Source organism: Mesoplodon densirostris, chromosome 19, assembly GCF_025265405.1.
Source record: "Mesoplodon densirostris isolate mMesDen1 chromosome 19, mMesDen1 primary haplotype, whole genome shotgun sequence".
Classification (NCBI taxonomy): domain Eukaryota; kingdom Metazoa; phylum Chordata; class Mammalia; order Artiodactyla; family Ziphiidae; genus Mesoplodon; species Mesoplodon densirostris.
The window spans coordinates 944,389-964,902 of NC_082679.1; the positions used below are offsets into that span (position 1 = coordinate 944,389).

The 20,514-nt window shown below is 42.8% G+C and overlaps 1 protein-coding gene across 1 annotated transcript in view; it reads right to left on the reverse strand.

Moving 5' to 3' along the window:
- Positions 1-6,121: 6,121 nt before the first annotated feature.
- Positions 6,122-20,514, reverse strand: part of LOC132480133 (zinc finger protein 345-like) — a 55,966-nt gene continuing 41,573 nt past the window's right edge. Inside the window, exon 3 of the mRNA XM_060084043.1 lies at positions 6,122-6,642. Coding sequence (XP_059940026.1) covers positions 6,560-6,642 — 83 coding nt within the window. The 3' untranslated portion in view covers positions 6,122-6,559. The remainder of the gene's footprint in view (positions 6,643-20,514) is intronic.

The following is a 20,514-nucleotide window of genomic DNA, read 5'->3' on the forward strand; positions in this document are numbered from 1 at the left end:
ATTGATTTGCGTTTGTTTTTGTGGGTCTTTTTCTTCTCTTGTGTTTCCCGCTTAGAGAAGTTCCTTTAGCATTTGTCGTGAAGCTGGTTTGGTGGTGCTGAATTCTCATGGCTTTTGCTTGTCTGTAAAGCTTTTGATTTCTCCATGGAATCTGAATGAGATCCTTGCTGGGTAGAGTAATCTTGGTTATAGGTTTTCCCTTTCATCATTTAAAATATGTCCTGCCAGTCCCTTCTGGCTTGCAGAGTTTCTGCTGAAAGATCAGCTGTTAACCTTATGGGGATTCCCTTGTATGTTATTTGTTGCTTTTCTCTTGCTGTTTTTAATATTTTTTCTTTGTATTTAATTTTTGATAGTTTGATTAATATGTGTCTCAGCATGTTTCTCTTTGGGTTTATCCTGTATGGGACTCTCTGAACTTCCTGGACTTGAATGACTATTTTCTTTTCCACGTTAGGGAAGTTTTCAACTATAATCTCTTCAAATATTTCCTCAGACCCTTTCTTTTTCTCTTCCTCTTCTGGGACCACTATAATTAGAATGTTGGTGAGTTTAATGTTGTCCCAATGGTCTCTGAGACTGTCCTCAATTCTTTTCATTCTTTTTTCTTTATTCTGCTCTGGGGCAGTTATTTCCACTATCTTATCTTCCAGGACACTTATCCGTTCTTCTGCCTCCGTTATTCTACTATTGATTCTAGAGCATTTTAAATTTCAGTTATTGTGTTATCACTGTTTGTTTGCTCTTTAGTTCTTCTAGATCCTTGTTAAATGTTTCTTGTATTTTCTCCATTCTGTTTCTGAGATCTTGGATCATCTTTACTGTCAGTACTCTGAATTCTTTTTTAGGTAGGCTGCCTATTCTGTTTTCATTTACTTGGTATTGTAGGTTTTTACCTTGCTCTTTCGTCTGCCACGTTTTTTTTTTTTTTTTTTTTTTTGATGGGTGGGGCTGTATTCCTGTCTTACTGGTTGTTTGGCCTGAGGCTTCCAGCACTGGAGTTAGCAGGCAGTTGGATAGAACCGGGTCTTGGTGCCAAGATGAGGACCTCCAGGAGGCCTCACTCTGATTAATATTCCCTGGGGTCTGAGGTTCTCTGTTAGTCCAGTGGTTTGGAGTCGAAGATCCCACCACAGGAGCTTGGGTCTGACCTCTGGCCTGGGAACAAAAATCCTGCAAGCCACGTGATGAAGCAAAAAAACAAAAAAATCACAAAAAATTAAAGATAAAATTAGAAAGATAAAAATATATTGGGGGCTTCCCTGATGGTGCAGTGGTTGAGAGTCTGCCTGCCGATGCAGGGGACACAGGTTCGTGCCCCGGTCCGGGAGGATCCCACATGCCACGGAGCGGCTGCACCCGTGAGCCATGGCTGCTGAGCCTGCGGGTCTGGAGCCTGTGCTCCACAATGGGAGAGGCCACAACAGTGAGAGGCCTGCCTACAGCAAAAAAAAAAAAAAAAAAATTATATATATATATATGTAAAAATAATAATTGAAACTGCAATAAGGTAAAACAAAACCACAACAGAAAAAAAAAAAGCCAAAAGCAGCAGAACAGAAACAAAGTATAAAAAATAAAATTAGAAGAATAAAAGATTAGAAAAAATATATAAAGGGTTCAACATCAGTGAATCAACAAGGTAGAACAGAACCCCAATCTAAAAGAGGAAAAAAAAAAAGCCTTGGCTACAGGGTGGTGTGGCTGGTGTGGAGTGTAGGCAGAGGTGGAACTCAGGCAAGGGCAGGGTTTAGGGTGGGGCAGGACCTAGGTGGGTGGGTGGGGTGACGTTTGAGTGTGAGGCGGCGCCTAGGCACAGGACCCAGGCAGCCAGAAAAGGCCTTGGGGGCAGAGCCCAGGTAGGGCGACATTCAAGTGTGTGGCGGGACCTCTGCTTAGCACCTGCCCGGAAGTGGAGAGGCAGCCTACAGAGTGTGGAGTTCTGGAATTTGGAGGTAAGGCTCTCAGCAAGGGTGTGTGGGTGGGGTTTAGGCCCAGTGTGTTGGAGGGGGGTCTCTGAGTATAGAGGTAGGCCCTGGGGGTGTAGGGGCAGGGCTTGGGTCTGTGGGCAGTAGGGAGGCTCTGAGGGCAGAGGATTAGGCCTGGGAGCCCAACAGGCTCCCCGGTGCCTAAGTGGACAGGGAAATCACTGCCCGTGTTCCCTTCTGTTCCTCCGCAAACCCCCATGTCTCCCCCAGGGTCTCCCACATTCCTGCTGGACCCCAACCATGGGTGTAGGAACTCCTCCCCTCCCACAACCACCCCTCAGGGGGTGCCAGTTCTGTAGGTCCAGCCTTTACTTTTGCTCCCCCTTCCCTCCCTCCCACTCCCTTCGGACCTGTGTGGCTGGAGGGGGCCTCTGTGAGCAGAGTATCAGGACCAGGAACTCAGCAGGCTCCTGGGGGCCCAAGAGGGCAGGGGAAACCTGGCCACGCTCCGTTTTTTTTAAAATTTTATTCATTTTTGGCTGTGTTGGGTCTTCATTTCTGTGCGAGGGCTTTCTCTAGTTGTGGTGAGCAGGGGCCACTCTTCCATCGCGGTGCGCGGGCCTCTCACTATCACGGCCTCTCTTGTTGCGGAGCACAAGCTCCAGACGCGCAGGCTCAGTAGTGTGGCTCACGGGCCTAGCTGCTCCGTGGCATGTGGGACCTTCCCAAGCCAGGGCTCGAACCCGTGTCCCCTGCATTGGCAGGCAGATTCTCAACCACTGCGCCACCGGGGAAGTCCCATGCTCCCTTTTGATGCTCTGCCCTCCCAATGGTCCCCCAATTTCCCCCATTGGGCACAGGATCCCTTCTCCCCCAGCCACCCCTCAGGGTCGCCAGTACAGGCCCACCTCCTCTTCTCCTCACCCCTCACTCCCCTGCCACGCCCCATGTCCTACCCGGTCGCTGGGGGTCCCTCCCATCCCGTTAGGTGTCCAAGGTCCCCCACCGGTGCCTGGTAGGTGCCCTAGTTGTGCAGAGATGTGAATTCTGCATCAACCTAGTCTGAAATCTTGACTCCTGTCCCAAGTCATATTGTTGTCTGCACTTCATTATCTGAAGATCATCTCAGGTCAGGTGTCTGTTCAGATCTTTACCCATTCTGAATGTAGCTGTTTGGTTTCTCATTCTTTTCACAAACTGAGTAAAATTTTAACTGATATATGTTTGGGAAATATATATTTCTCTCAGTGTGTGGCTTCTCTTTTTGCTTGGGGAGGAAGGTAATTCACAGAAAATAATAACATATGCATCAGGTGTTACTGCTGTTTGTTTCCTCTTGTGGAGGGCTTTTTGTTCCAAATCCTGCTTCATGAGCTATGTGACCAGACCCGTGGCTGCCCTCATACTGTCTACACCTTAAAAGAATCAAGAGATCTTCAATACATCTGTGCCTCCGCAAAGGGGAGCAGAACAGGACACCCCGAAATATGGAATGTCAATGGACCCCACAGCTTAACATAATTATTTAAAAAAGAAACACCTCACATTAGAATGCTGAGACCTCCCACTTTCAAATGTTCTGAACAGAACCCCAAGAAATGAAACACAGTGAAACTGGCATAAGGAGGTATATTGAGATGAATGGAACTCAAAGGATCTCCCAGAAGTAAACCCATCAGTTTGTAAGGAATAGTCGAGAGACCCCAGCAAGAACACACACCTCTCTGGTGTGTTAGATGAAGATAAAAGCTGCCAGGGACCTAGAGCAGTGAAAGGACAGTCACTCTAACAACAGGAAGAAAAAGACCTAGAATATGGAACATCGTGACCCTAAAAGAGGACACTGGACTCCTTCCCCACCCCAAACAAGACGAAAAGTCACAATCTTCCTCCCCATTTTTCCTCTGCTGGGGCCTCTGAGACAGACCTCCCTGCCCCCAGTAACCCCAACCAGCAGCCCGTCAGGAAACATCCCCCCGCCCCACCATTTCCTCACCTTTCCCTACCAGGCCAGATGTCCCAGCAGGTCTATAGGAAACCTAGCTAACCTCCATATGGATGCAGCTCTGCATTTTCCCGAAGCCAAAGCCCTGGCCTGTCTTGGAGAAACCTAACGCCTGTGAGCTGTGCACAAGGCCAAGCCTGTGGGCAGAAGAGGAAGATCCCGCACTGGTGAGAGAGGCTGGTTTGTCACCCTCCTCTGGCCAACTGGGAAAATGCAGGGGGGACCCACTCCCACTACAGTGGAGGCTGAAGTTTTTGCAGGCAGTCCCGCTCAATGCACCACACTCTCCAAGTTCCAAGGGACGGAGGCCAATATCCCAGAACTTCTGGAATCCTAATCATAGGACAGTTAGGAACCACGTGCCACGAAACGAATGTAGGCACAGACTTTACGACTCACGCTAAAAGTCACTCCAAACTGTCTGCATGCAAGTTGAAAATATACAAAAAACCATAAAAAATTAGAGGATGACAGAGAAGAATATCGGCATGGCCATGGGTCTCATCACGTCAATCATGAGCTGTGATTTTCAAAACATATCATGAAGAGCCCTCACACTAGAGGAAACAAAAGTAACAATTACCTGTTTTTTTGTGTGTTTTTTTTTGCAGTACACGGGCCTCTCGCTGTTGTGGCCTCTCCCGTTGTGGAGCACAGGTTCCAGACGCGCAGGCTCAGCGGCCATGGCTCATGGGCCCAGCTGCTCCGCGGCATGTGGGATCTTCCCAGACCAGGGCATGAACCCGTGTCCCCTGCACCGGCAGGCGGACTCTCAACCGCTGCACCACCAGGGAAGCCCAACAATTACTTTTTTAAATGAAAATTTCTCCATGCTGAAATACCTTATGCCCAAAGCCGGAAAACAAGCCACAAACTGGAAGAAAAAACCTATTTGCCAAACACAGATCAAAGATAAAGAATTTTTCCTCAGAGTAGACAAAGAACTTGAAAACAAAAGCTCCATTCAAGGTAAGTCAAGATATGAAGAGACACTTGGCCTACAAAGATATACAGATATTACATCAGTGGACAGAAATATGATCCCGATCGGATTTATGAGGAATGCAAAATTACAACCACAAGACAGCAGTACGCACCCCTTAGTCCTGCTAACCTCCCGAAATCATGATACCCATCACTGGAGGATGAGGAACAACAGCAACGCTCCTTTCTTGCTGATGAAACCCATATTACAGCCCATAGAGACACCACTGGGTAGCATTTGCCAAAGCCAAAACAGGCTAACACCTGCAGACCAGCTCGTAGGCCTCCAAGCGTTCACGCAGTTGCTTTGAAAACCTGTATACAAACAAAAACAAAAACAATGTTTTGCTCGGAAGTTCCACTCATGCTGTCTACACCTTAAAGGAATCAAGAGGTCTTCAATATATGTGTGCCCCCACAAAGGGGAGGGGGGTGTACATATCAGCAAAGGGGAGAAGAGAACACCCCGAAATATGGAATGTCAACAGACCCCACAGCTCTACCAGAGTTATTAAAAAAAAAAAAAAAAAAAAACCTCAAGATTGAAGGCTCAGACCTACCACTTTCAAATGCTCTGAACACAGCCCCTGGGAAGTGAAACACGGTGAAACTGGCATGAGGATATATACTGAGATGAATGGAATTGAAAGGTGATCCCAGAAATAAATCCATCGGTCTGTGGGGAAGAGTCGAGAGACCCCAGGAAGAACACACACGTCCCTGGTGTCTTAGCTGAAGACAATGCTGCCAGGGACCTAGAGTAGTGAAAGGACAGTCATGCTAACAAAATAAAAAGACCTAAAATATGGTACATCATGACCCTAAAAGAGGGCACCAGACTCCTTCCCCACCCAAGATTGACTAAAATTCACAATTTTCCTCCCCCATTTATTCCTCTGCTGGGACCTCTGAGATGGACCTCCCTGCCCCCAGTACCCCCAACCAGCAGCCCCCGTCAGGAAACATCTTCCCCTCATTTCCTCACCTTTCCCTACCAGGCCAGCACCTTCCAGCAGGTCCAGAGGAAACTTAGCTACCCTCCATGTGGATGCAGCTCCACATTTTCCCAAAGAAAATCGACACGGCCATGTGTCTGGTCATGTCAGTCACAAGCTGTAATTTTCAACACACACCCTGAAGAGCCCTCACACAAGAGGAAACAAAAAGCAACAACATGTACTTTATTAAATGAACATTTCTCCTCGCTGACATACCTTAATCTGAAAGCCAAAAGTGCAGCCACAAAAAAATGGAGGTAATGAATACAAAAAAAAAAAAAAAACAAACCTTGAAACTGGCAGAGAAAAATATTTGCTGAATACACATGGGATAAAGAATATTTACTCACATAAGACATAGAACTAGAAAAGCATCAACTACACTCAAAATACATAAACATCTGAATAGACAGGATGGGCAACACCTGCAGCTCTGGGGAAAGGGCCAAGGAGTGTCTGCTTTTCGAGTGTGTGCTCCTGTGTGGACGATAGTGACAAAGCTGCCAGACAGGGCCGGAGTGTGCAAGAGGGTCTGGGGCATCGATGCCATGGGTTGGAATAAATTCAGTGGACTCCCCGATTTCGTGGACATCTTGCCAGGACAGTTAAGAGCACAGACGGGCACTCAACTAGGCAGGGATGTTTCAGTGGTCGGCCAGGCAGTGATTCAATGGGAGGCGGTGAGCCTGGATGTAGAGGGTCCTGTTGGGAAACTCCTGGGACATTCCTGTAAGACAAAGTTGAGTCCTGCGCCAGGGCAATGGTTGTGAGGCTGGGTCACCGGGAAGAGGCAGTACAGACATTCTAGTGGCAGAATCAAGCACCGGGAGTTTGTTGTAGGCGGGACGGCAGGGAAGGAGTCCCGTCTATACTCAGATTTCTGGCTCAGACAACTGGACTTAACACTGCACCAACTGGCACACTGGAAGTAGAGGGGTCACAAAGCAGGTGCGGACAGATGAGGAGCAGTTCAGTGATGGGTGTCAGACACGTTGTGAAAGCCCCGGTGGAATAAAGGTGTGCTCGTCTGAACTCTGACTCCTGGGTCATTCTGCCTGCCCAGTTTTGTATATCACACCTCGTCAGTTTTAAAACACACATCCTTTTTCACTTCTCTGAAATCAGGATTTTTTAAATGACTGTGTGACACGGTTTAGTGGGCAGTGTACTTTTTTAGAGGTACATAAAATAGTGGTTCTTCTTATAATGGATGAAATCTTGGCTTTGGTGAAATACAATAATGTCTATCAAACTCAGAAGAAAATAATACATGAATGTCTCTCCTTATGTCCTAAATTTTACCGTGTTCCAAAAAGATCTGAAGTACCCTTTCAAAATAAAGTGACAGGACAGGACAATTTCTGTAAAAAGACAAAATCCACACCTGGGATCGAATATTGGAAAGAATCCTCAGAAGGCCCTTCTCTCCCACAGGAGGGGTTATTGGTTGACTATGTTTACAGCTCAAATAAAAACAACAGAATGGGAATTCCCTGATGGTCCAGTGGTTAAGAGTTGGCCTTTTCACACTTTCACTGCTGTGGCCCGGGTTCAATCCGTGGTCAGGGAACTAAGATCCCAGAAGACTTTTGGCACAGCCAAAATAAAAACAAAAAACACAGAAGGACAAACAAGCTTCCAGAAGCTCCCAATCCTAAGAACTAAAACCCAAACCAGGAGACAGAATAATCTAGAAAAAAAAAATAACAGGAATAAATTGACTTTCAGACAGCACAGAGATATCTTAGTGATACTGTTCAAGGGCTTCATACATCTTCACTGAAGAACTGAACAAACATCTCCTGGGACAAACAAAACATTCTGAAAGAACAGCCTTTATGCTTTCTAGCCTGTTCGGTGGCACAGCACACAGCTGGGTCCACACTCATGTTGGGAGAAGCCAGGCTGCTGCCACATGCAGGAAGCAGAGCCTCTGACTCACTGAAAGTAGTGAGTACTTCCACACTGGGTTTCACAATGCAGACCATGTGGCTGCCTGCCTCCTCCACACAATAGCAAAACAAGGGCTCCAAGACGTCAGCATCTGAAACCCCAAGGGCTTTACTTCAACTCTCTTCTGAAACTTTGCCTCTTCCCACCCATCACTGAATGCCAAGTCACCCCTTTCCTTTCCGCAGCTCTGACCTTTTCCAGCTTCTGTAACCAGGCTCTACTTGGGGCTAATAAGAATAGCAATAGGACTTCCCTGGTGCTGCAGTGGTTAAGAATCCACCTGGGGCTTCCCTAGTGGCGCAGTGGTTGAGAATCTGCCTGCCGATGCAGGGGACACGGGTTCGTGCCCCGGTCCAGGAAGATCCCACATGCCGCGGAGCGGCTGGGCCCGTGAGCCATGGCTGCTGGGCCTGCGCATCCGGAGCCTGTGCTCCGCAACGGGAGAGGCCACGACAGTGAGAGGCCCACATACAGCAAAAAGAAAAAAAAAAAAAAATACCACCACTACCAACACCAAGAGAATAGCAGGAAGAGGTGCCGCTGGCCGTTTGTACCCCCACACCCAGAGATGCCTTCACCTGGTTTATTATGACTACTTAAAGGCTGCACCTGAGGGAGAAACAGAGAAATAATAAGCAAAAGGACCAGATTCAGGAAACTCTTGTTCTACAAATACATGTGGCCAGAGGTCTTTAAACTGTTAGGCACAAACTCTTATTAAAAATAACAGTGCCAAAAAAAAAAAAAAAAAAAAAAAGCGTGGGGCTTCCGTGATGGAGCAGTGGTTGAGAGACCGCCTGCCAATGCAGGGGACACGGGTTCATGCCCCGGTCTGGGAAGATCCCACATGCCACGGAGCGGCTGGGCCCATGAGCCATGGCTGCTGGGCCTGCACGTCCGGAGCCTGTGCTCCGCAACGGGAGAGGCCACAGCAGTGAGAGGCCCACGTACCACAAAAAAAAAAAAAAAAAAAAAAAAACAATGGTGCCAGAGAAGGATGTCAGCTCACCTCCTCTCACTAAAACACCAAAATCACAACTAACTGCTGTGATCACAACACAGCAAATAACAACAGAAAAACAATGGAACCTACCAAAAAAATTATCCTACATCCAAAGACACAGAAGAAACCACAATGAGATGGTAGGAGGGGCTCAATTGTGATAAAAATCCAATCCCATACCCACCAGGTGGGCAAAGCACAAACTGGAAAATAATAATATCGAAGAGGTTCCCCCACAGCAGTGAAAGTTCTGAGCTCCACATCAGGCTCCCCAGCTTGGAGGTGTGGCATCTGGAGCAGGAGTCCCCAGAGTATCTGGCTTTAAAGACCAGTGGGGTTTGATCGCAGAAACTCCACAGGACTTTGGGAAACAGAAACTCCACTCTTGGAGAGAGCATACAAGGTCCTGTGCGCATCAGGACCTGGGGGGAAAAGCAGTGACCTCATAGGAGCCTAGGCCAGACCTACCTGGTGGTATTGGAGAGTCTCCTATAGAGGTGGGGGGTGACTGTGGCTCAACGCAGGGACAAAGACACTGGTGGTGGTAGTTCTGGGGGATTCTCATTGGCATGAGCCCTCCTGGAGGCTGCTGTTTTCTCACCAAGACCTGGCCCTACCCAACCTATAGGCTCCAGTGCTGGGACTCCTCAGGCCAAACCAACAGGGCAGGAACACATCTGCATCCATCAGCAGATAGGCTGCCTAAAGTCTTCCTGAGCTCACTGCTTCCCACTAAATACACCCCTTGACACGGCCCCGGCCACCAGAGGGACAAGACCCAGATCCATCCACCAGTGGGCACGAACGAGTTCCTCCCACCAGAAAGCCTGCACAAGCTTCTTAGACCAGCCTCATCCTCTAAGGGGTAGACACGAGAAGCAAGAACTACAACCATGCAGCCCGCAGAACGGAGACCGCAATCACAGAAAGTTAGACAAAATGAGACGGCAGAGGAATATATCCCAAACGAAGGAACAAGATAAAGCCCCAGAAGAACAACTAAGTGAAGTGGAGAGATACTTGATATATCCAAAAAAGTATTCAGAGTAAAGACAGTAAAGATGATCCAAGATCTTACAAAAAGAATGGAGGCACAGACTGAGAAGACAAAAGAAATGATTAACAGAGCTAGAAGATCTAAACAAACAGAGATGAACAATAAGATAACTAAAGTGAAAAATACACTAGACAGAATCGACAGCAGAATAAATGAGTCAGAAGAAAGGCTGGAATGAGCTGGAAGACAGAATGGTGGAAATCTCTGCCATGGAACAGAATAAAGAAAAAGGAATGAAAAGAAATGAGGACAGTATAATGAGGACAACATTAAACACACCAACATTCACATTGTACGGCTCCCAGAAGGAGAAGAGAGAAAGGACCTGAGAAAATATTTGAAAAGATAATAGCTGAAAACTTCCCTAACATGGGAAAGGAAGCAGTCACCCAACTCCAGGAAGTGCAGAGAGCCCCAGTCAAGATAAACCAAAGGAGGAACATGCTGAGACACATAGTAGTCAAACTGACAAAAATTAAAAACAAAGATAAAAAAAGCAACAAGGGAAAAGCAACAAATAACATACAATGGAATTCCTATAAGGTATCAGCTAATTTTTCAACGGAAACTCTGCAGGCCAGAAGGTACTAGAACCATATACTGAAAGTGATGAAAGGGAAGAAACTACAACCAAGAATACTTTACCCAGCAATCTCATTCAGATTTGAAGGAGAAATCAAAAGCTTTACAGACAAGCAAAAGCTAAGAGAATTCAGCAGCACTGGACCAGCTTTGCAACAAATGCTAAAGGAACTTCTCTAGGTGGAGAAAAAAAGAAAAGAAAAGAAAAAGGCCACAACTAGAAACAAGAAAATTACGAATGGAAAAACTCACGGGTAAAGGCAAACATACAGAAAAAGTAGGAAAGCAACCAAACACAAATATGATATCAAAACCAGCAATCATGAGGAGAGTACAAATGCAGGATACTGGAGATGCATTTGAAATTAAAAGAGCAGCAACTTAAAACGATCTTGTTTATATAGACTGCTATATCAAATCTCATGGTAATCACAAACCAAAAATCTAAAGTAGATACACACACCAAAAAAAAAAAAAAAAAGGAATCCAAAACACAACATTAAAGTTAGTCATCAAGTCACAAGAGAAGAGGGAGTTCCCTGGCTATCCAGTGGTTAGGACTCAGCGCTTTCACTGCTGTGGGCCCAGGTTCAATCTCTGGTCAGTGAACTAAGATCCTGCAAGCCACACAGGACAACCAAAAAAAAAAAAAATGTCTCAGTAAATCAGAAGAGAAGAGAACAAAAGAGGAAGGGGAGAAAAAAGACCTACAAAAACAAATCCAAAACAATTACGAAAACAGCAATAAGAACATACATATTGATAATTACCTTATATGTAAACGGATTAAATGCTCCAACCAAAAGACACAGACTGGCTGAATGGGTACAAAAATAAGACCAGTATATAGGCTGTCTACAAGAGAGCCACTTCAGATCTAGGGACACCTACAGACTGAAAGTGAGGAGATTGAAAAAGGTATTCCATGCAAATGGCAATCAAAAGAGGGCTGGAATAGCAATACTCATATCAGACAAAACAGATGTTAAAATAGACTGTTACAAGAGTCAAAAGGGGTTTGAAATTCTGCGCAGGCCTAACGGCTCACAGAACGGCTACTGGGAGTGAGACCGCTGGTGCTTGCAGGTGGTTGCTGCACTCGGACCTGCATGGAGCAGGTCGGGGCCTCAAAACCCGCCTGCTTGGAGGGTCCGCCATGAGGAGAAGCAGCCTCAGAAGCAGTGGATTAAAGCTCCGCAATCAACTTGATGTACCCTGCATCTGTGGAATACATGAATAGACAATGAATCATCCCAAATTGAGGAGCTGTGCGGATGAAAGGTTCTTGGTGCTGCAGCCAGGAGTCAGTGCTGTGCCTCTGAGGTGGGAGAGCCAACTTCAGGACACTGGTCCACAAGAGACCTCCCAGCTCCTCATAATATCAAATGGCGAAAATCTTCCAGAGATCTCCATCTCAACACCAGCACCCAGCTTCACTCAACGACCAGCAAGCTACAGTGCTGGACACCCTATGCCAAACAACTAGCAAGACAGGAACACAACGCCACCCATTAGCAGAGAGGCTGCCTAAAATCATAAAAAGTCCACAGACACCCCAAAACACACCACCAGACGTGGACCTGCCCACCAGAAAGACAAGATCCAGCCTCATCCACCAGAACACAGGCACAAGTCCCCTCCACCAGGAAGCCTACACAACCCACTGAACCAACCTTAGCCACTGGGGACAGACACCAAAAACAACGGGAACTACGAACCTGCAGTCTGCAAAAAGGAGACCCCAAACACAGTAAGATAAGCAAAATGAGAAGACAGAAAAACACACAGCAGGAGAAGGAGCAAGATAAAAACCCACCAGATCTAACAAATGAAGAGGAAATAGGCAGTCTACCTGGAAAAGAATTCAGAATAATGATAGTAAAGATGATCCAAAATCTTGGAAACAGAATAGACAAAATGCAAGAAACAGTTAACAAGGACCTAGAAGAAATAAAGATTAATCAAGCAATGATTAGAAACACAATAAATGAAATTAAAAATACTCTAGATGGTATCAATAGCAGAATAACTGAGGCAGAAGAACGGATAAGTGACGTGGAAGATAAAATAGTGGAAATAACTATTGCAGAGCAGAAGAAAGAAAAAAGAATGAAAAGAACTGAGGACAGTCTCAGAGACCTCTGGGACAACATTAAACGCACCAACATTCGAATTATAGGGATTCCAGAAGAAGAAGAGAAAAAGAAAGGGACTGAGAAAATATTTGAAGAGATTATAGTTGAAAACTTCCCTAATATGGGAAAGGAAATAGTTAATCAAGTCCAGGAGGCACAGAGAGTCCCATACAGAATAAATCCAAGGAGAAATACGCCAAGACACATATTAATCAAACTATCAAAAATTAAATACAAAGAAAACATATTAAAAGCAGCAAGGGAAAAACAACAAATAACACACAAGGGAATCCCCATAAGGTTAACAGCTGATCTTTCAGCAGAAACTCTGCAAGCCAGAAGGGACTGGCAGGACATATTTATTTTATTTTATTTTTTTTTCCGTATGCGGGCCTCTCACTGTTGTGGCCTCCCCCGTTGCGGAGCACAGGCTCCAGACGCGCAGGCTCCGGACGCGCAGGCTCAGCGGCCATGGCTCACGGGCCCAGCCGCTCCGCGGCATATGGGATCCTCCCAGACCGGGGCACGAACCCGTATCCCCTGCATCGGCAGGCGGACTCTCAACCACTGCGCCACCAGGGAGGCCCGTGGCAGGACATATTTAAAGTGATGAAGGAGAAAAACCTGCAACCAAGATTACTCTACCCAGCAAAGATCTCATTCAGATTTGATGGAGAAATTAAAACCTTTACAGACAAGCAAAAGCTGAGAGAGGTCAGCACCACCAAACCAGCTTTACAACAAATGCTAAAGGAATTTCTCTAGGCAAGAAACACAAGAGAAGGAAAAGACCTACAATAACGAACCCAAAACAATTAAGAAAATCGGAATAGGAACATACGTATCGATAATTACCTTAAATGTAAATGGACTAAATGCTCCCACCAAAAGACACAGATTGGCTGAATGGATACAAAAACAAGACCCATATATATGCTGTCTACAAGAGACCCACTTCAGACCTAGAGACACACACAGACTGAAAGTAAGGGGATGGAAAAAGATATTCCATGCAAATGGAAACCAAAAGAAAGCTGGAGTAGCAATTCTCATATCAGACAAAATAGACTTTAAAATAAAGACTACAAGAAGAGACAAAGAAGGACACTACATAATGATCAAGGGATCAATCCAAGAAGAAGACATAACAATCGTAAATATTTATGCACCCAACATAGGAGCACCTCAATACATAAGGCAAATACTAACAGCCATAAAAGGGGAAATCGACAGTAACACATTCACAGTAGGGGACTTTAACACCCCACTTTCACCAACGGACAGATCATCCAAAATGAAAATAAATAAGGAAACACAAGCTTTAAATGATACATTAAACAAGATGAACTTAATTGATATTTATAGGACATTCCATCCAAAAACAACAGAATACACATTTTTCTCAAGTGCTCATGGAACATTCTCCAGGATAGATCATATCTTGGTTCACAAATCAAGCCTTGGTAAATTTAAGAAAATTGAAATTGTATCAAGTATCTTTTCCGACCACAATGCTAAGAGACTAGATATCAATTAAAGGAAAAGATCTGTAAAAAGTACAAACACATGGAGGCTAAACAATACACTACTTAATAACGACGTGATCATTGAAGAAATCAAAGAGGAAATAAAAAAATACCTAGAAACAAATGACACTGGAGACATGACGACCCAAAACCTATGGGATGCAGCAACAGCAGTTCTAAGAGGGAAGCTTATAGCAATACAATCCCACCTTAAGAAACAGGAAACATCTCGAATAAACAACCTAACCTTGCACCTAAAGCAATTAGAGAAAGAAGAACAAAAGCACCCCAAAGTTAGCAGAAGGAAAGAAATCATAAAAATCAGATCAGAAATAAATGAAAAAGAAATGAAGGAAACGATAGCAAAGATCAGTAAAACTAAAAGCTGGTTCTTTGAGAAGATAAACAAAATTGATAAACCATTAGCCAGACTCATCAAGAAAAAAAGGGAGAAGACTCAAATCAATAGAATTAGAAATGAAAAAGGAGAAGTAACAACTGACACTGCAGAAATACAAAAGACCATGAGAGATTACTACAAGCAACTCTATGCCAATAAAATGGACAACCTGGAAGAAATGGACAAATTCTTAGAAATGCACAACCTGCCAAGACTGGATCAGGAAGAAATAGAAAATATGAATAGACCAATCACAAGCACTGAAATTGAAACTGTGATTAAAAATCTTCCAACAAACAAAAGCCCAGGACCAGATGGCTTCACAGGCGAATTCTATCAAACATTTAGAGAAGAGCTAACACCTATCCTCAAACTCTTCCAAAATATAGCAGAGGGAGGAACACTCCCAAACTCATTCTACGAGGCCACCATCACCTTAATACCAAAAGCAGACAACGATGTCACAAAGAAAGAAAACTACAGGCCAGTATCACTGATGAACATAGATGCAAAAATCCTCAACAAAATACAAGCAAACAGAATCCAACAGCACATTAAAAGGATCATACACCATGATCAAGTGGGGTCTATTCCAGGAATGCAAGGACTCTTCAATATACGCAAATCAATCAACGTGATACACCATATTAACAAATTGAAGGAGAAAAACCATATGATCATCTCAATAGATGCAGAGAAAGCTTTCGACAAAATTCAACACCCATTTATGATAAAAACCCTGCAGAAAGTAGGCATAGAGGGAACACTCCTCAACATAATAAAGGCCATATATGACAAACCCACAGCCAACATCATCCTCAATGGTGAAAAACTGAAACTATTTCCACTAAGATCAGGAATAAGACAAGGTTGCCCACTCTCACCACTCTTATTCAACATAGTTTTGGAAGTTTTAGCCACAGCAATCAGAGAAGAAAAGGAAATAAAAGGAATCCAAATCAGAAAAGAAGAAGTAAAGCTGTCACTGTTTGCAGATGACATGATACTATACATAGAGAATCCTAAAGATGCTACCAGAAAACTACTAGAGCTAATCAATGAATTTGGTAAAGTAGCAGGATACAAAATTAATGCACAGAAATCTCTGGCATTCCTATATACTAATGATGAAAAATCTGAAAGTGAAATCAAGAAAACACTCCCATTTACCACTGCAACAAAAATAATAAAATATCTAGGAATAAACCTACCTAAGGAGACAAAAGACCTGTATGCAGAAAATTATAAGACACTGATGAAAGCAATTAAAGATGATACAAATAGATGGAGAGATATACCATGTTCTTGGATTGGAAGAATCAACATTGTGAAAATGACTCTACTACCCAAAGCAATCTACAGATTCAATGCAATCCCTATCAAACTACCACTGGCATTTTTTCACAGAACTAGAACAAAAAATTTCACAATTTGTATGGAAACACAAAAGACCCCGAATAGCCAAAGCAATCTTGAGAACGAAAAATGAAGCTGGAGGAATCAGGCTCCCTGACTTCAGACCATACTACAAAGCTACAGTAATCAAGACAGTATGGTACTGGCACAAAAACAGAAAGATAGATCAATGGAACAGGATAGAAAGCCCAGAGATAAACCCACGCACATATGGTCACCTTATCTTTGATAAAGGAGGCAGGAATGTACAGTGGAGAAAGGACAGCCTCTTCAATAAGTGGTGTGGGAAAACTGGACAGGGATATGTAAAAGTATGAGATTAGATCACTCCCTAACACCACAGACAAAAATAAGCTCAAAATGGATTAAAGACCTAAATGTAAGGCCAGAAACTATCAAACTCTTAGAGGAAAACATAGGCAGAACACTCTATGACATAAATCACAGCAAGATCCTTTTTGATCCACCTCCTAGAGAAATGGAAATAAAGACAAAAGTAAACACATGGGACCTAATGAAACTTCAAAGCTTTTGCACAGCAAAGGAAACCATAAACAAGACCAAAAGACAACCCTCAGAATGGGAGAAAATATTTGCAAATGAAGCAACTGACAAAGGATTAATCTCCAAACTTTACAAGCAGCTCATGCAGCTCAATAACAAAAAAACAAACAACCCAATCCAAAAATGGGCAGAAGACCTAAATAGACATTTCTCCACAGAAGATATACAGATTGCCAACAAACACATGGAAGAATGCTCAACATCATTAATCATTAGAGAAATGCAAATCAAAACTAGAATGAGATATCATCTCACACCAGTCAGAATGGCCATCATCAAAAAATCTAGAAACAATAAATGCTGGAGAGGGTGTGGAAAAAAGGGAACACTCTTGCACTGCTGGTGGGAATGTGAATTGGTACAGCCACTATGGAGAACGGTATGGAGGTTCCTTAAAAAACTACAAATAGAACTACCATATGACCCAGCAATCCCACTACTGGGCATATACCCTGAGAAAACCATAATTCAAAAAGAGACATGTACCAAAATGTTCATAGCAGCCCTATTTACAATAGCCCGGAGATGGAAACAACCTAAGTGTCCATCATCGGATGAATGGATAAAGAAGATGTGGCACATATATACAATGGAATATTACTCAGCCATAAAAAGAAATGAAATTGAGCTATTTGTAATGAGGTGGATGGACCTAGAGTCTGTCATACAGAGTGAAGTAAGTCAGAAAGAGAAAGACAAATACTGTATGCTGACACATATATATGGAATTTAAGAAAAAAATGTCATCAAGAACATAGGGGTAAGACAGGAATAAAGACACAGACCTACTAGAGCATGGACTTGAGGATATGGGGAGGGGGAAGGGTAAGCTGTGACAAAGTGAAAGAGCGGCATGGACATATATACACTACCAAACGTAAGGTAGATAGCTAGTGGGAAGCAGCCGCATAGCACAGGGAGATCAGCTCGGTTCTTTGTGACCGCCTGGAGGGGTGGGATAAGGAGGGTGGGAGGGAGGGAGACGCAAGAGGGAGGGGATATGGGAACATATGTATATGTATAACTGATTCATTTTGTTATAAAGCAGAAACTAACACACCATTGTTAAGCAATTATACTCCAAAAAAAAAAAGAGTCAAAAGAAGGACACCACATAATGATGAAGGGATCAATCAAGAAGAAGATATAACAACTGTAAATATATATATGCACTCAACATAGGAGCACCTCAATATATAAGTAAAATACTAACAACCATAAAAGGAGAAATCAACAGTAACACAATAGTGGGGGACTTTAACAGCCCAGTTTCATCAATGGACAGATCACCCATACAGTAAATCAGTAAGGAAACACAGGCCTTAAATGAAACATTAGACCAGATGGACTTAATTGATATTTATAAAGCATTCCAACCACAAGCAGCAGAATACACATTCTTTTCAAATGCACATGGAATATTCTCCAGGATTAATACTATGGTGGGCCACAAAGCAAGCCTTGGTAAATTTAAGAAAATTGAAATCATATCAAGTATCTTTTCCAATCACGACATTATGAGATTAGAAATCCACTACAAGAAAAAAACTGTAAAAAACACAAACATGTGGAAGCTAAACAATATGCTACTAAACAACCAATGGATCACTGAAGAAATCAAAGAGGAAATCAAAAAATATCTAGAGACAGAGAATTCCCTGGTGGTCCAGTGGTTAGGACTCTATGCTTTCACTGTCAAGGGCCTGGGTTTGATCCCTGGTCAGTGAACTAAGATCCCACAAGCTGCACAGTGCAGCAAAGAAAGAAACAAACAAAAAAACGAGGCAGAAATGAAAAAAAAGAACGAAAGCACAAAGATCCAAAACCTATGGGATGCAGCAAAAGCAATTCTAAGAGGGAAGTTTATAGCAATACAATCTTACCTCTGGAAACAAGAAAAATCTCAAATAATCTAACCTTATACCTAATAGAACTAGAGAAAGAACAAAACAAAAAGTTAGAAGGAGGAAAAGAAATCATAAAGATCAGAGCAGAAAGACATGAATTAGAGACAAAAAAAAAATAGAAAAGATCAATGAAACCAAAAGCTGGTTCTTTGAAAAGATAAACAAAATGTATAAACCTTTAGCCAGATTCATCAAGAAAAAAAGGGGAGAGGGCCCAAATCAATAAAATCAGATGAAAAAGGAGAAGTTAAACTGAAACCATGAAAATACAAAGGATCATAAGAGGATACTACAAACAACTATATGCCAATAAAATGGACAACATAGAAGAAATGGACAAATTCTTAGAAAGTTACAATCTCCCAAGAACCAGGAAGAAATAGAAAATGTGAACAGAGCAGTTACCAGTAAGGAAATTCAATCACTAGTTTTAAAACTCCCAGAAAACCAAAGTCCAAGACCAGATGGCTTCACAGGTGAATTCTACCAAAAATTTAGAGAAGAGTTAACACCTATCCTTCTCAAACTATTCCCAAAAAATTGCAGAGGAAAGAATGCTTCCAAACTCGTTCTACCAGGCAAGCATCACCCTGCTAGCAAAACCAAAGGTATCACAAAAAAGGAAAATCACAGGTCAATATCACTGATGAACATAGATGCAAAAATCCTCAACAAAATATCAGCAAATTGAATCCAACAATACATCAAAAGGATCATACACCATGATCAAATGGAATTTATCCCAGGGATGGAAGGATTTTTCAATATCCACAAATCAATGTGATATACCACATTAACAATTAAAGAATAAAAACATTTCATTTTAATAGATGCAGAGAAAGTTTTGACAAAATTTGACATCCATTTATGATAAAAACTCTCCAGAAAGTGGGCATAAAGGAAACATACCTCAACATAATAAAGGCCATATATAAGCCCACAGATAACATCATACTCAATGGTGAAAAGCTAAAAGCATTTCCTCTAATATGAGGAACAAGACAAGGATGCCCACTCTTGTTACTTTTGTTTAACAGAGTATTGGAAGTTCTTGCCACAGCAATCAGAAGAAAACGAAATAAAAGGAATCCAAATGGAAAGGAAGAAGTAAAACTGTCAGTGTTTGCAGATGATGTACTATACATTGAAAACAGTTTAAACCACACACACTTAAAATCTACCTTTTGATCTACTGATGCATGCTTGCAACCCTGAAACCAAGTTTCCTCCTGCCTTTTAAAATTTATCCTCTCAGCATATAAAATTACTGATACAAGGGCATATATATTTTTGTTATGAAAAAAAGACTGTTATGAAAAAAAAGAGACTGTTATGAAACCAGATGAATCCATCCCCATCTTCCATCATTTCATGGCCATTCGTATTTCATCTATCCCCGTTTACACCAGTGCCTTAGTTTACCACAGTCTCTCCCCTATTCACAGATTTGCTTTTTGGGGTTTCAGTGACCCAAGGTCAACTAAGGTCTGAAAATATTAAATAGAGAACTCCAGAGATAAGTCATGAGTTTTAAATTGCGTGCCTTTCTGTATGCTGCACTCTCTCACCGCCCTCTTCGTCCCACCCACAGCATGAATCATCCCTTTGTCCAGTGAATCCACATAGGCATTGTATCATCTCACATCATCACAAAAAGGGCAACTACAGTACAATAAGCTATTTTGAGAGAGAGAGACACCACATTCATTTAACTTTTATTACAGCTATTGTTATAATCTTTATCATAGGTATGTATATATAGGAAAAAACATAGTACATATAGGGTTCGGTACTATCTGTAGTTTCAGGCATCTACATGGAGGTCTTGGAACACATCTGCTGCAGATAAGGGGGAACTACTGTACTAATTCCAGACATAGTATCATTTAATGCATAATCTCTTCAGAATGGATTTTTCATAACACAATAGTTATCAGAAAAATATAAATATTGTATCAATGCTGAATTGTCTAAAAAATGTGTTTGTTTCTTAAGTCAAATTAGTTGCAATCAGAATCCAAAATATATCCTTACAGGGTTCAGTAGCTGTGTCTCA